At 43.3% G+C, this 14,934-nt stretch overlaps 1 protein-coding gene across 2 annotated transcripts in view; it reads right to left on the bottom strand.

Annotated features, from left to right (window-relative positions):
• The window catches only part of si:dkey-88l16.3 (low-density lipoprotein receptor-related protein 2), a 35,917-nt gene extending 21,253 nt beyond the window's left edge, over positions 1-14,664 (bottom strand). For both annotated transcript variants that reach the window (XM_048234556.1, XM_048234558.1), the window contains exons 1-28: positions 14,578-14,664; positions 13,404-13,523; positions 12,962-13,192; positions 12,644-12,757; positions 12,181-12,300; positions 11,849-11,971; positions 11,529-11,732; positions 10,972-11,140; positions 10,632-10,800; positions 10,126-10,348; positions 9,681-9,803; positions 9,296-9,514; positions 8,722-9,048; positions 8,296-8,514; positions 7,888-8,052; positions 7,340-7,603; positions 6,907-7,122; positions 6,355-6,507; positions 5,721-5,987; positions 5,035-5,250; positions 4,239-4,400; positions 3,833-4,099; positions 3,328-3,540; positions 2,062-2,235; positions 1,690-1,956; positions 1,246-1,482; positions 550-726; positions 96-362 (exon numbers count right to left, since the gene is read on the bottom strand). In XM_048234556.1, the coding sequence (XP_048090513.1) occupies positions 96-362; positions 550-726; positions 1,246-1,482; positions 1,690-1,956; positions 2,062-2,235; positions 3,328-3,540; positions 3,833-4,099; positions 4,239-4,400; positions 5,035-5,250; positions 5,721-5,987; positions 6,355-6,507; positions 6,907-7,122; positions 7,340-7,603; positions 7,888-8,052; positions 8,296-8,514; positions 8,722-9,048; positions 9,296-9,514; positions 9,681-9,803; positions 10,126-10,348; positions 10,632-10,800; positions 10,972-11,140; positions 11,529-11,732; positions 11,849-11,971; positions 12,181-12,300; positions 12,644-12,757; positions 12,962-13,192; positions 13,404-13,523; positions 14,578-14,635 (5,464 nt within the window). In that variant the 5' untranslated portion in view covers positions 14,636-14,664. The remainder of the gene's footprint in view (positions 1-95; positions 363-549; positions 727-1,245; positions 1,483-1,689; positions 1,957-2,061; positions 2,236-3,327; positions 3,541-3,832; positions 4,100-4,238; positions 4,401-5,034; positions 5,251-5,720; positions 5,988-6,354; positions 6,508-6,906; positions 7,123-7,339; positions 7,604-7,887; positions 8,053-8,295; positions 8,515-8,721; positions 9,049-9,295; positions 9,515-9,680; positions 9,804-10,125; positions 10,349-10,631; positions 10,801-10,971; positions 11,141-11,528; positions 11,733-11,848; positions 11,972-12,180; positions 12,301-12,643; positions 12,758-12,961; positions 13,193-13,403; positions 13,524-14,577) is intronic.
• Between the last annotated feature and the right edge of the window lie 270 nt (positions 14,665-14,934).

The raw sequence follows: 14,934 nt of genomic DNA, 5'->3' as shown, positions 1-14,934 counted from the left end.
TGCAAATCGGCTTTGTTGTTGATCAGGCACTGTGGGAAATCCCCCACCTATAGCACAATGAATTAAAAACATTTCCGTTGTATGTCTGAAATCACCTGGTTTGCAGGTGAGATCACACCCCTCCTCATCTGACCCGTCTCTACAATCCTTCTCTCCATCACACACGTGGCTGTGGAGGACGCACTCACTCCCGTCCCGGCACGCTTTAGAGCCCAAGCGACACTTCAGAGGGGTTGTCTTGGAGATCTTGGTAGCAACGGTGGGACACCCAACCTCATCAGATCCATCAAAGCAGTGGGAGCGCCCGTCACAAACCAGATTCCTCTCGACACACTTCCGCCTGTCCTTGCACAGGAAGTGTCCTGAGGAGGATGGAGAGGACAACTGATAAATCTCTAATCATAATAGCATAACACCCATTTCATTACAGCAACAATAACATATGGGGACGCTTGACTGCCTTTGGAGCTGTATTGTGCATGCATGTGTATTATAGCTCAAAATGCACAACTCCATGAAGCCTACTGAACCTGCTATAGCTATATATACCTGGATCTGAGCATGCATCCACACAGCCCTGCTCATCTGCTCCATCAGGGCAGTCTCTCCTCCCATCACACAGCTGGGTCTGGGAGATACACAGGGACGTGCCCTCACACAGTACTGAGGGGAACTTGCAGGGGGAGGTGATGGTGGTGGTGGAGGCTGGTGCCAGGGTAGTAGAACCTGTTGGTGACAAAATAATTCAAATGAGTCGTAGCTAAGAACCTATATAGTACATTTACAGCAGTTAATAAAACAAAGCAAGTACACCATTAATATCTGATTCCAGTTAAATATCCGACACTGGCTACCTGTCTAAACAACTTATTCTTAAGTGTGACAGGTGTGTTTAGCTATTCACATAGAAAAAGAAAAATAGTTGCAACACTTCGAGTGTAAGGGGACTGGATAACAGAATGTCAGCATGCTAAGTGCACCACCACAGGTGTCAACTAACAATACGGGATTAGAATGGAATTAAACATTCCACAGCCAATTTGCTCTCCAAAAATCAACAGAAATGTTCACCAAGATATGGGGGACACTGTGGCACAGCATCCATACCACATTTGGGTTCGAAGTCCAACCTGGGTCATTTTCTGACCACATCCCATCTCTCCCTCCCTCGCTTCCGGTCACTCTTAACGGTCCTGTCTGATTAAAAGGCATAAAAGCTAAACAAACAAAAAAAAAAAAAAATACCTGGAGGCCCAGTGGACTCCCCACAATTAGCTTCATCAGTGCCATCCAGGCAGTCTCTCTCTCCATCACACACAAAGTTTTGTGGGATGCAGCGGGTCTTCTCATCACAGCGATGGCTGCAGCTCTTAGAGGCCTTGAAGCAGTCCAGCTCATCTGAGCGGTCCTGACACTGAGGTGTGCCATCACACACCTGCTTCTGGTCGATACACATGCTGCCATGGAAACACTGGAACTGGCCTGCAGGTGGTGCAATTGCAATATACATATATTATGTTTATATATAAATAAAAAAAATCAGACAATCTAATACAAAGCCAGTTGTGTCACAGCAAAAGTGCTCCATCACCTGACAACACTACTACAACCTTCTTAGCCTTTTGAACAAACACAGGCCGATTCATTACACACTTGATAACAGCATGAGTTGCTCAGCATCAACCTCACCTGGTTTGCAGGCGGCATCACACCAGTCCTCATCCGATCCGTCTCTACAATCCTTCTCTCCATCACACACGTGACTGTGGAGGACGCACTCACTGCCGTCCCGGCACGCTTTAGAGCCCAAGCGACACTTCAGAGGGGTTGTCTTGGAGATCTTGGTAGCAACGGTGGGACACCCAATCTCATCAGATCCATCAAAGCAGTGGGAGCGCCCGTCACAAACCAAATTCCTCTCGACACACTTCCGCCTGTCCTTGCACAGGAAGTGTCCTGCGGAGGTGACAAAGCCAGACTGTTAGCTTTGATACTACAACACAAATGCATATGTGGCAGCATATTTATCAAGTTATCTATGCAGAATCATCCAAAGCCCACCTGGATCTGAGCATGCATCCACACAGCCCTGCTCATCTGCTCCATCAGGGCAGTCTCTCCTCCCATCACACAGCTGGGTCTGGGAGATACACAGGGAGGTGCCCTCACACAGTACTGAGGGGAACCTGCAGGGGGGCGGGGTTGGCATCGCCATGGCAACACCAGCAGTCAACTCTGTTGACAAAAGGACTTGAAGTGAATGTTCTCAGAAGGCCACTGGTTTGAGATCATAGTTTTTAAGTCTTATTTATCTTATTTATGTTTCAGCAAAGCAACAGCTACCGCTAGCTACATCAGCATCTCCTTAGTCTTAAGTGCAAGCAGGTTTACTCAGTTATTCACAAAGTGGACAGATGCAGTACTGTAGACCCCTGTGATGTGGATTGAGGAACAAAGGCAAGTCCAGTGGAACACCCCCGTTGCTAAATATATGACAGTATATGCAACAGTTTTCTCAACTCTGATCTTGCAGATCTAGACTCTAGAGAGCAGACAGTGTTAAAGCAACACGATGGAAGAATCAATATTTATGACCTTTGGGTCAATATTCAATGCCATTTACAGAAGACGACGAAGACGACGAAGAAAGTGTCATGATCCTACCCATTCAAAATTGCTACATAGTGCAATATGAAATGTTCCAGGAGCACATTGGCAATGTCAGATTTTACTCCTCGTGTTGTAAGTCAGAGTAGCCTCAAAATGAGCTTGAAGCCATTATATTAAAGAAACACTATGCAACAATTTTAGCAAAAATTATCTTAATTATGCAGGTTAAGAGTCGTTCTGATGGTTCTACAACACTTTCTGGGTCGTTTGGTGGATGCTTAGTCTCCCCCTATCGCTTCTCCGCGGAAAAAACGAAGTTGTTGCTGTTGAAGTTGTAAGTAGCCTACCCTTGGGTGAACTTCGTCTTTGCAATGTGGTTTGATAGTCTCTTGAACAATATGTTTGCTCGACTGTTTTATTGTGAGCCCTGTATGTGTTTAGCTTGGTTTCTTGATGGCTAGCTCGCTAGCTAGTGGGGGGTTAGCGTAGCAGTCACTTGCTACCGAAGCTGCAGGGGGAGCTGTGTAGTGAAAAATGCGAACCCAAATCCTGCGAAAACCCAGAAACAGCGAAGGAATAATCAGACCTGCATAGTGCTTCTTTAAGGTAAAAGAACTACATCGTGTTGCATTTGAAGCCATTATATTAAGGTAAAAGAACTACATTGTGTTGTGTTAGTCAAGCGTTTGGTGCTCCCACATATACAGAGCTACTCACGGCAGTTAGCCTCGTCAGTGCCATCCTGACAGTCTCTCTCTCCATCACACAGGAAGTGTTCAGGGATGCAGCGGGTCTTATCACAGCGATGGCTGCAGCTCTTCATGGCCTTGAAGCAGTCCAGCTCATCTGAGCGGTCCTGACACTGAGGTGTTCCATCACACACCTGCTTTTGGTCAATACACATGCTGCCATGGAAACACTGGAACTGGCCTAGAGACAGAGACTTTATAAGTTACTATGTTTCAGAGATCATTGAAGTTAGTGAAGGCACCCGCATATGCAGACCGAGCCTTCACTAGAGTCCAACCCTGACAGACACTACATTCTAAATGTACTCTAGGCCATCAAACAAACATGAATGCACATAACATACGCACACAGAGCAAACAGGCCACAACACAATCACAATTATTTCATAGCTTATACTCACGTTACTGATCAAGTTTCAATATTTTTAGTACAACAATTACCACATTACAGGATTTATGGTTCACCTTCTCACCTGGTTTGCAGACAGGATCACACCCCTCTTCATCCGATCCGTCTCTACAATCCTTCTCTCCATCACACACGTGGCTGTGGAGGACGCACTCACTCCCGTCCCGGCACGCTTTAGAGCCCAAGCGACACTTCAGAGGGGTTGTCTTGGAGATCTTGGTAGCAACGGTGGGACACCCAACCTCATCAGATCCATCAAAGCAGTGGGAGCGCCCGTCACAAACCAGATTCCTCTCGACACACTTCCGCTTGTCCTTGCACAGGAAGTGTGCTATAGAATTGGGAAAAATAAGTCAACACCCTCAAAATTGGCCAAGCATGAACAACCTTTAACATCTAAAATGTACTCCTAACACAAGTGGAAAATAGGCATAATTTTAGGCCCAATGTATAAGCTACAGTATAAATACTTGGATCTGAGCATGCATCCACACAGCCCTGCTCATCTGCTCCATCAGGGCAGTCTCTCCTCCCATCACACAGCTGGGTCTGGGAGATACACAGGGACGTGCCCTCACACAGTACCGAGGGGAACCTGCAGGGGGACTGGGTTGGTGCAGGAGTGGGGAAACCTGTTGACACAGAGAGGATTCAGTGTTTCCCATACATTGACTTATTTGTGGCGGCCCACCACAATATCAACATTGACCACCACACAATGATTTTTCAGGTTGTACTAAATTGTGCTTTAAAATCTGATTAGCATCATAACCACACTGCGCTAATTTGTAAAAAACTGTTGCATTCAAGTTCATTCTGCAAACCTACCACCACAAATAGAATTCAGTTATGTGGAAAACAGTGGAATTACTTGTTTATTAGCATCTGCCGCTCAGAACAAGATTATGTTTTGCTGCCATTTCATGTATTTATGGAACATTTCCTCTGGTTCTACAAACCCCAAAGCATGACTTGTTTTGGTCATTCCTCAACTCTTACTCTCCTTTGTCGATCTCATGACAAAAGTAACTCACTGCAATTTAATTCACGTATAGTATACGATAAGTCAATATCTACAATCACAAATGAAACTTGGATAAGCTCAGCTGTAAAAAGGACTGTGACAGAAAGGTGATTAGACATGAAATATGTATTGCTATGGATATCAGTGAGCCAAAGCATTCATAGCCCTTCCAGATAAGATGGCAGATCATTGGCAAAATGATCAATATTCCCTAAACATATAAATGAGCATTAGTGACCCACCACAATTAGCCTCGTCAGTGCCATCTGTACAGTCTTTTTCTCCATCACATAAGAAGCCTTTGGGGATGCAGCGAGTCTTGTCATCACAGCGATGGCTGCAGCCCTTAGTGGCCTTGAAGCAGTCCAGCTCATCTGAGCGGTCCTGACACTGAGGTGTTCCATCACACACCTGCTTCTGGTCAATACACATGCTGCCATGGGCACACTGAAACTGACCTGCAGAAAACACACAGAACCATTAACCAAAAACCTATTTTAAAATGAGTCATTTCAAGACTTAACAGCACTGGAGGTTTAAACATTGTATCTTGTCAGATATGGAAGAGTTTCATAATCAAAAGGCTTTACTTCTTGCTACAGGTCTTATTTTAGGTGAAGCACTTCCATCCATAGTAAAGCCTGTTTATCATTTAGCAATTTTAAAGTTAAAGTTGAGTATTTGGCAGATTTTATGCAAAATGACATGGACTCGCAACGGTGGGAGTCAAAACCAGGATGACCAATTGTCAGTCAGTCAGACGTTACCACTGCTCCACCAATTTTGTCCACGACTTGTTGACTGCAGCCTATAGCACTGACAGGCAATTTTAATAGTCAACTATTCAGCTAGCTGATGACTCCTAATCTGCACATGAATCCATTTGAAACAAAAATATTACAAAAAATGTATGTATGTATATATTTACCTGGTTTGCAGCGAAGATCACACCCCTCTTCATCTGATCCATCTCTACAGTCTTTCTCTCCATCACACACGTGGCTGTGGAGAACACACTCAGTCCCGTCCCGGCACGCTTTAGAGCCCAAATGACACTTCAGAGGGGTGGTCTTGGAGGTCTTGGTATAAACGTTGAGACAACCAACCTCATCAGATCCATCAAAGCAGTGGGCGCGGCCGTCACAAATCAGCCTCTTCTCAATACATTTCCGCCTGTCCTTGCACAGATACTGGCCTGGTGAGAAGAATGGCAGAGGTCACATTTTGTCGACCGCCTCTGAACTATGGACTTAAGATCTGTTATACAGTCCACACTTGGACCCATTGTGACTCACACTGATTATTTATGGGCTTTGGTTAAAAAAATGCGTCAGCCAAATGTAATGTAATTTAATACATCTGGGTGCCCTGAAGACGGCCAATATGGCCACAGCACGTATAGGATCTTGTGCTTTTAAACATGTTGAATTAAAGGCTTTTTTCAATTATTGTTCTAAATGGAGTGCCTTTGTTACCTTCCTTTTTTACCTTTGCACACACCCACTACAAAAGAGCGAGTGTTTGCGCTTATAGCGCTTTTTTTGTTTTCTCTCGTTTAATACCTCTTTTTGGACAGTTGCTGAGGCAGGCCTTTTCATCCCAGCCATCAGGGCAGTCTTTCCTTCCATCACAGAGCTGGTCAGGAGCGATGCAGAGGGACGTCCCCTCACACAGCACTGAGGGGCCATCACATCTCGGAGCCGGAGGGGGAATGGCTGCAACAGTCCAGAACAACAAAAAGACAGACAAAAAGGCTCAACTTGTACATGTCCACACGTTTCAAACACCTTTTATAATGGGGAAACAAAAAGACTGAACATTTTTGAAGGTGAAAATGCAAATCAAAATGTATTTTAGGCATCTAAAATGAGAAGGCTACAGCACAGAAATCATGGTGAGCACCTGTATTGTATAGGGGCAACATGGCTAATTATGGCTCATCATTGGTTTATATTCATCACTGACAGTGACCTGATCAGCAGTTCTATATTGTTGCAATTTACATGAGGCAAGAGGAAACCCTAAAATGGAGATCTTGGCAGATGATTTTGGTCCTGTGTAAAATGGAGATCTTGGCAGATGACTTTGGTCCTGTGTAAAATGCTAGTGCTCACCACAGCCAGCCTCGTCCGAGGAGTCCCAGCAATCCTGGACACCGTTGCAGATGAACACCTGGGGTATGCAGCGGCTCTGGCCGTCACAGCGCAGAGCACAGCTCTTGGTGGGCACCCAGCAGTCCAGCTCGTCTGAGCGGTCCTGACACTGTGCCGTCCCGTCGCACACCTGCTTCTGGTCAATACACTTCCTCCCATTAGCACACTGGAACTGGCCTAAGTGGGCAGCGGGAAATCTTTTTTTCAACTTTGCCATTTATTTCACCATTTGTTAATACTTTGAAGCAAGGTTTAAACAAGACAAAATCAGGACAAACTTCAGGCACCCTTCCAATCCTTCAAGCTAAGGGAGTCCGAAATTAACTAAAATGAGTCCAAGATGAACTGCACTAGTGGAGTCCATGATCAGGGTGAAGACTAGAGTAGCATTCACCTTCCTGACACAGATCACACCCGTCCTCATCCGATCCGTCTCTACAATCCTTCTCGCCATCACACACGTGGCTGTGGAGGACGCACTCACTCCCATCCCGGCACGCTTTAGAGCCCAAGCGACACTTCAGAGGGGTCGTCTTGGAGATCTTGGTAGCAACGGTGGGACACCCAACCTCATCAGATCCATCAAAGCAGTGGGAGCGCCCGTCACAAACCAGGTTCCTCTCAATACACTTCCGCCTGTCCTTGCACAGGAAATGAGCTGAGGAGGTGGGACAATACAGCAATCATTACTCAGTCAAAACAGATCTTTCTTCTGAAAGTGTTTCATTCATTGTTCATAGATTCATTCATGGTTATCATTTAAATTTCATGGTAACTATGACATTTCCTAATCCCATACCCTCCATCTTTCCTTGAACATTTGCCATCAGTCTTTACTATCTTTCAATGACAAGAGACCCATAATAATCTAGTAGAAGTTTAAGTTTATTAGCCCAAGTTTGTTTATTAGGTTCAAGATGCTGAAATGTATTAAAATCATACCTGTATTAAAGCACGACTTGACACAGCCCTGCTCATCTGCGCCATCAGGGCAGTCTCTCCTCCCATCACACAGCTGGGTCTGGGAGATACACAGGGACGTGCCCTCACACAGTACCGAGGGGAATCTGCAGCTTTGCTCTTGACTGACCTTGATGGAAGTTTGACCTATGAAAATTCAAAGGCCTTTAGAAGACTAAAGCAAGCCTATTGTAATGCTAATTATAGTCATCCATCCATTCTCTTACAAACTTGAATAACTTCACATTAGTTCAACCTGGCCATTACAGATAGTTCTTCATTTCAGTAACCAATGCATACATCAAAAAGGTCAGTGTAATTGGCTATCATTCTCTGCCAGTGGGCAGAAGCTTGTAAAAGCAGATCCCCAGATCGGTTTCGGTCACAAACCTAACATTAGCTCCAATTCTGCAACCACCACACCAACGATGCCTTTCTCTACAGGGGTTTCAGTGACCCATGCTCCATCCTTCCGCCCCCACAGCGTAATGATGTTCCTGGCATAGGACACTATGAATGGCTCCGAGACCGCCTCGATATCCCCCTGGACGCTCCAGCTCTTGCCCAGGGAATATTTCTTCATCTTCAACAGACTTACTATCTGTAGTCCTGTGAGAAAACATGGCAGATTAGTTACATTCATTATATAATTCATAAACAGACTGGTAGAAAAGATGGAGTCCATTCAAGCACATTTTTCCCCAGACACACTGCACTTACTCAGAGCTGAAAATTTCATTAAGAGCATCTGATCAACATTCTCTTTACAACTGGGACATTAATTACACATTAATTACCTACTGTACACAGACTGACCTGACATGGAGTTCCACAGAAAAGCGTTAGAATTCCTGTCGAACGCCAGGTATCCAGAGGATTGCCCATCCATACAGAAAACGTTCTGGGCGTCCCCTCCAGAGAAACCAAGCGCCATACTGTGCACACAAGCGGTCTCCAGCCAATAGAGACGGCCCCTTTTCCAGTCCACATACAGGTCCTTGACCCCTCTCCAGCTCTCGTATAAGGTTTTGGTGTAGCTGTGGTCAGGCAGGCTGAGGCTCACCGCGGTGACGCCAACGGTGAACGCGTCACATGAGCGCCAGATCAGGTTTCCCGTCTGTTGGTCCACACGCACCAAGCACACTGCAGTCATGTACAAAGAGACAAAAGATTGCCGTTTAATACAAAGTTAAAAGTAAGACACAAAATATTGATATTGATATAGTACAAAGTATATGTATAGCATAAATATAGGAGTTTGAACATAAGACTTCCGATTGGAAGACATGTCAGAAAAAGTAGAGATTGGGGGTGGGGTGAGGGGATGGGCACACAGAGCAGTGCAGAGGGCTTATGTGTCCACATGCAGTCACCTTTTCACTCTACTTACCAGGACCAGGGGTTGGAATATACACAGACTCTCCTCCACTCAGCCACTGGCCCTTCAGATGTCCCGTCCCATTAATCCAGATGATGGAGCCAGCTCTCCAGTTGATATCAAAAGACTCGATGTCCTCCGTGGTGGTCAACAGTGACGTCTTCACAGGTGGATTCTTAGCAAACTCCAGCATGTATATATTGGTCGGTGTAGCATACACAAGCTTAAAATCTGAGTGCAGAGGGAAAAGAAAATGCATAGCATACACTGATTGATATGTACAAAACAGAATAAAATCGAGCCAAAGTGATGATTATAATGGCTACATTTGAGAATGCTAGTAAGTGGTGGACATGAAACAATGTGCAAATTGTGTAAACTTGTGTGGCAAACATACATGAGCATGATCCATCCGATAGAGAGAGAAGTCCTTTGGGGCAAGCACACGTGTAGCCAACAGGCTCTACTTTGGACAGCAGACACAGGGGGCATCGTGATGCAACACAGGCAGCTGGTGCATCTGTGGAATTCAAAAAGAGACGACTTACAGCGTCTACTGTATGTCCAATCACTTTTAAATGATCATTTGGAAAACCAGAATGCACTTCATCTAAAGTTTTTACCCCTATAGGCAAGAGTTGCCATTTTCAACAGAGGGAGGAAAAAAAAAAAAAAAAAAAAAAAAAAAAAAAAAAACACAAACACACACACACACACACACACACACACACACACACACACACACACACACACACACACACACTTTTTCAAACCTCAAACTTGGGTCAAGAGCACCAGTGAAAATAATGTAACATAGAAATAATAATCTGGTGAGCACTTACCATGAGGCTGCTGAAGGCTGTGATAGACAGTCATATGGGGCGAGGAGGCTTTGACTATAAAGTTGCTCTGTTTAGGGTCCTTTGGGTCGATTTGCCAAAGGAATTTCTCGTCTGCCCAGTAGAACAAACCCTCAAACACCGATAAAGCACGTGCAGCACGGCCTTTGAAGACGTCCCAAAATGTATAGCGCCCACTGCCATCGCACTTCACCGTCTCTATCGACTGAACAACCAGAGGAACGTTTTGGCAAAACTCAGATAAAGCCAGAGAAAGCATAAAATACATGCGTAATTTTGTTGCTAAATTGTATTCAAATTTTAGTTACACACTATGTGCTATTGACTGAGAACAAGCCCAGACACGTCATGGTGCATTGCTATTAGAGCATCAATATTAAAAAAAAAAAATATATATATATATATATATATATATATATATATATATATATATATATATATAAAAAAAAATAGCGTGTGAATAGCGTAAAAAAAAAAAAAAAACATACCATTTTGAAATCACTAATCCAGTAGAGGCGACGAGAAGCTACATCCAGAGTGAGCCCTCTTGCCAATTCTGATGTGATGATAGCCAGGGACGACCTTCTGTAGCCATCCATGCTTGCCTTCTCAATGGTCAACTCTCCATTCTGGCCTTTGTTTATCCAAAACATGTTTCTATACAAAAAAAGGGGGAAAGACTAGTAAGTGGTTTATTACAACAAAACTAAAATATACATTTTCAGCACATGGATTTTGTGCATCTTATCTTTAGCTTTTCTGGCTCAAGCCAAACTAAACTAGCAGATTCAGACACAGCAGCAGAGCATGTTCTGTAGTATTTCTCACCTCTCGGTAGGCAGTAAGACCAGGTCCAGAGGGGTGCCACCCTTGGCTATTACCACGGCAACACCATTGCCATCAGAGCTCCCAGCATACACAGTCTGTGTTTTGGCGCTGGTCCAGTAGACATGCCCATTCAGCCAATCACATGCAAGACTCCCAATCCCCATTTGTCCTGTGAAAGAAAGAACAAAATAATCATATAGCCATATTATAATATTTTTTGGTGCAACAGATTAGAATAGATAATTGAAATGAGATACTTGGCTATCCCCCCAGATGTTTCATATTCAAATGAAGCTGAATTGCATACATGAGTGCCTTTTTTTTTGTTGTCTTGCTCTGTTTGTGTTGACTTTGTAAAGTGAACTTGAGTCTGAGAAAATCTATCTATCTATCTATCTATCTATCTATCTATCTATCTATCTATCTATCTATCTATCTAAAACATATTATTATTCACATGAAGACACTTTCCAGTCACACAATAATCAGAAAAGGCTCGACTGCATTACTTTCATACCCGATCAGTTCAACTACAGCCACAACCGAGACAAACTCGCCTTGATAGAGGGTAGTAATCCTCTGCCCTTCAGCCTTAAAGATGCGGCCCTGGTCGTCAGCCCAGTAAATACTGCCACGCGCCAGATCATACGTGATGGCTACTGGGTCCCGGTCAGCTGTATACAGATTCTCAATTTGTCTAGTTTTCAAGTTCAGCAATCCAATGGCTCTCTTTCTGGTGGTCAAAAGCTTTGTTGCATTCCCTGATTAGAAAGACAACACAACAAGGAGAGGTTTCAACAATCTTTAAAACATTGGATGGGTTTTTAGCAGTCTTTAAAGCATTGCTGCACTATCCAGTTACAGTGATAGATCATACCTTGTGCCTGACAGGTATTCGCACGCTCCTTAAAACCATCACGACAGTGACAGGCAAAAGAGCCTGGTGTGTTGAAACATAATTGCTGGCATGGTCCATAAGGTTGGGAGCATTCATTAAAATCTGCAATATCCAGAGGGAATAAATCCAAAGTATTTTAATACCAGAGAAAAAAACAAACATTCTTGTGCTATGCTGTCCTGTGTTACCTTACAATATTTACCACATTATTCAGTGGAAATACTACAGCCTGTTTATATAATAAAAAAAATAAAAAATAAAAAAACTCAGGGGCACGCACACACACACACACACAGTCACCAGATCTGTACCTTCACAGTTAACTCCATCGGTAGAGAGAACCATGCCAGCAGGACAGTGGCACTCGGCCCCCGCTGACTGATCCACACAGGCATGACTGCAACCTCCATTCCTCTCTGAGCATTTCTTACCTGAAGGAGTGCATGCAAAACCCCTGTATTATGAAAAGGCAATGTGCACAGTGCATCTACCTACAGTCATTTAGGAGATGAAAGAGAAGAATGTAAAGTTGAAAAGAAAATGAAACGTGTACTGAAATCAGCCTTGGATTTTTCCTCCCAAAAAGAAAGCAAACAATGCTCTATTCAGCTGCCCTTGCACAAACAGAACATTCAACACACCACTGTTTTGAATCAAACACTTTGCAACGTTTCGTCCATTTTGAACTCAACCCAGGATAATTTCTCTTGGGGTACTCTCTAGTGTGAGCAGCACGTATGGCTTTGAATCAGATGCCTGTCAGTTTTGACTCACCACATGAGGCAGGCTCATCTCTGGCATCAGAACACTGAGTGATACCATCACATCTCTCTGAGGCCGTCAGACAAACTCCATCAGGACAGCGGAGTCTGGGGTCCCCACAAGGACCTGTAACAGAATGTCACAACAACGGGTCAAAGGTCAATAAAAACCCGTCAGGGCTTCTGAGCTGGGTTTAAGGATTTCCTATTCCTCACTTCGGTTTGCTGTAGGGCTCAGACCTTCACACACAGGTCATTAATTGCACAATTTTTTTTAAAATAATAATCTAAATGAGTGATGGCTGAACGCTCTGGCCTGTACCCTACTTACCACAAGCCTCCTCATCTGAGTCATCACCACAGTCGTTGCGTCCATTACATCTTAGTTCTATCGGGATGCAGAGCTTGTTACGGCAAGTCCAGTCACCAGGCAAACACCCCGAGTTCTGTGTGCACATCCATTTATCTGAACCATCCGGGCAGTGGGCCTGACCATTACACACTAAAGACATTTCCACACAGCTGGAACCGTCCGCGCATTCAGTCTCACCTGGACCACACACTGAGAGAGATATAAACACGACAACATTAAAGTGGTTTTAGCCTAATGTTAATCATGCAGAGAGAGAAACTACATTAGCTTGTCAATATTAAAATATGTCTGAGGCAATGTATTACATTAGTGATATTAGAAGAGCAAAGTAGGCTAAATGTTTAGTCAAGTAGGGCATCTAAGAAGGCAGTGGTCCGGATTTTAATACATCTCTACTCACAGCACTTCAATTCATCCGAGCCGTCGATGCAGTCACTGCCACCATCACATCGCCATGAACGACGAATACAAGTGCCATCGTCACACTGCCACTGCTCCTCTGTGCAAGTCTGATTGTATCCTGGAAAGAGTTACAGTGTCTAGATCTTTCTGCAAAACTAAGTGTTTTATGTTGGTCCAAACCACCCATTCCTTACCTAGAGCCAGAGGTGGGCACAAATACAATCAAAAACTATTTTGTTACAAACTACAAATACTGGCTCATGAAATTTAATAAAATAAAATACAAAATACTGATGTGAAAAATGTATTTCATTAAAATACAATTAATTAGTAATTTGAAAATACTAAAATACCCACACAATAAATAACAAAACGTCTTTATTATTATTATTATTATTATTGAAAAGTAAAAAACACCAGAGGTTCTTCTTAGAGCATCAGTGACATACACCAGATATATAATGTGGATAGATTGGTCTGCTGTAAATTTCTATGACGCAAAGGCACATTTTTTAAAAGTAAGATGAAAAATAAAAGCAAAAGGATGGAAGATTATGTTATGAAGACCTTACACTAGGTATTTGAATCAACCTTTGATGCCATACACTTAAAATAAAAAAGTGCATTTCTTGAAAAGCAAGATGCAAAATAAAGGCAATATGCAGACCTTACTTAAGGTATTTGAATCAAAACTGCCTTTCAAACAAATGTAAAATGGCTGGTCTTCTTCTCCTGTGTTCAAAGCTGATTCGCTTAGAAGGAGCCCGGTCTACTAGGCTACAGGGTGCGTCACATGAATTTCGTGTTGCATTGCAATCAGAAAATATGGCGAAATCTATTTATTGTAGCCTAGTGATAAACATAGCCTATTGCCAGTTATATTTAACTGAGTGATGAAATTTGGCTTAAATGACAAGATTTATTATTTGAAATAGCATACTGTAAATACAACCCCTCAAATGATTTTGTTACAAACTATTTTTTTTTAAGCCTGCAAAATACAAATGACAACATAGGCCAACGCTAAGGTAATTAAACTACATAGTAGCCTACATCTAATTAAAAAACAACTGCCCATGTCTGACTACAGCTAGTAGCATTTTTGTTAAACTGATCAGTTTGCGGTCAGTAGCATGACTTTACAAATGTTTCCGTGTAAAACTTTTACATACCTGATATAATTGTCACACAGGAGAGGGCTACCATACACAAAAGTGGCCGTAGCTCCATGGCCTACCTACAGGCTAGCCTCGTTTGCGTCAACCGGGGACAACTTCTAATGAAGTGTCTTTATTGTTTCAGCTGCTGTTCAATTAGAAGTCTAATTGACGTCAGTCAGCAGTGGCTGACTGGGTAACAAGCATGCCTAATCACTGAAGGATATATATATACTTGATCATAACAGTTTACCTACACTACAAACTGTTTAGTGGTGCTTCAGCACTTATGGACAAATGCATGATTTTGATTGTCCGTGATGGTGACCCTCGCTTAACATTTTTGTAGTGTTAGTTTGGAACCTGCAGATG

Source organism: Alosa alosa, chromosome 23 (assembly GCF_017589495.1).
Source record: "Alosa alosa isolate M-15738 ecotype Scorff River chromosome 23, AALO_Geno_1.1, whole genome shotgun sequence".
Taxonomy (NCBI): Eukaryota; Metazoa; Chordata; class Actinopteri; order Clupeiformes; family Clupeidae; genus Alosa; species Alosa alosa.
Note: the sequence above shows the minus strand (reverse complement) of the source record. Positions and strands in the feature narration are given on the sequence as shown.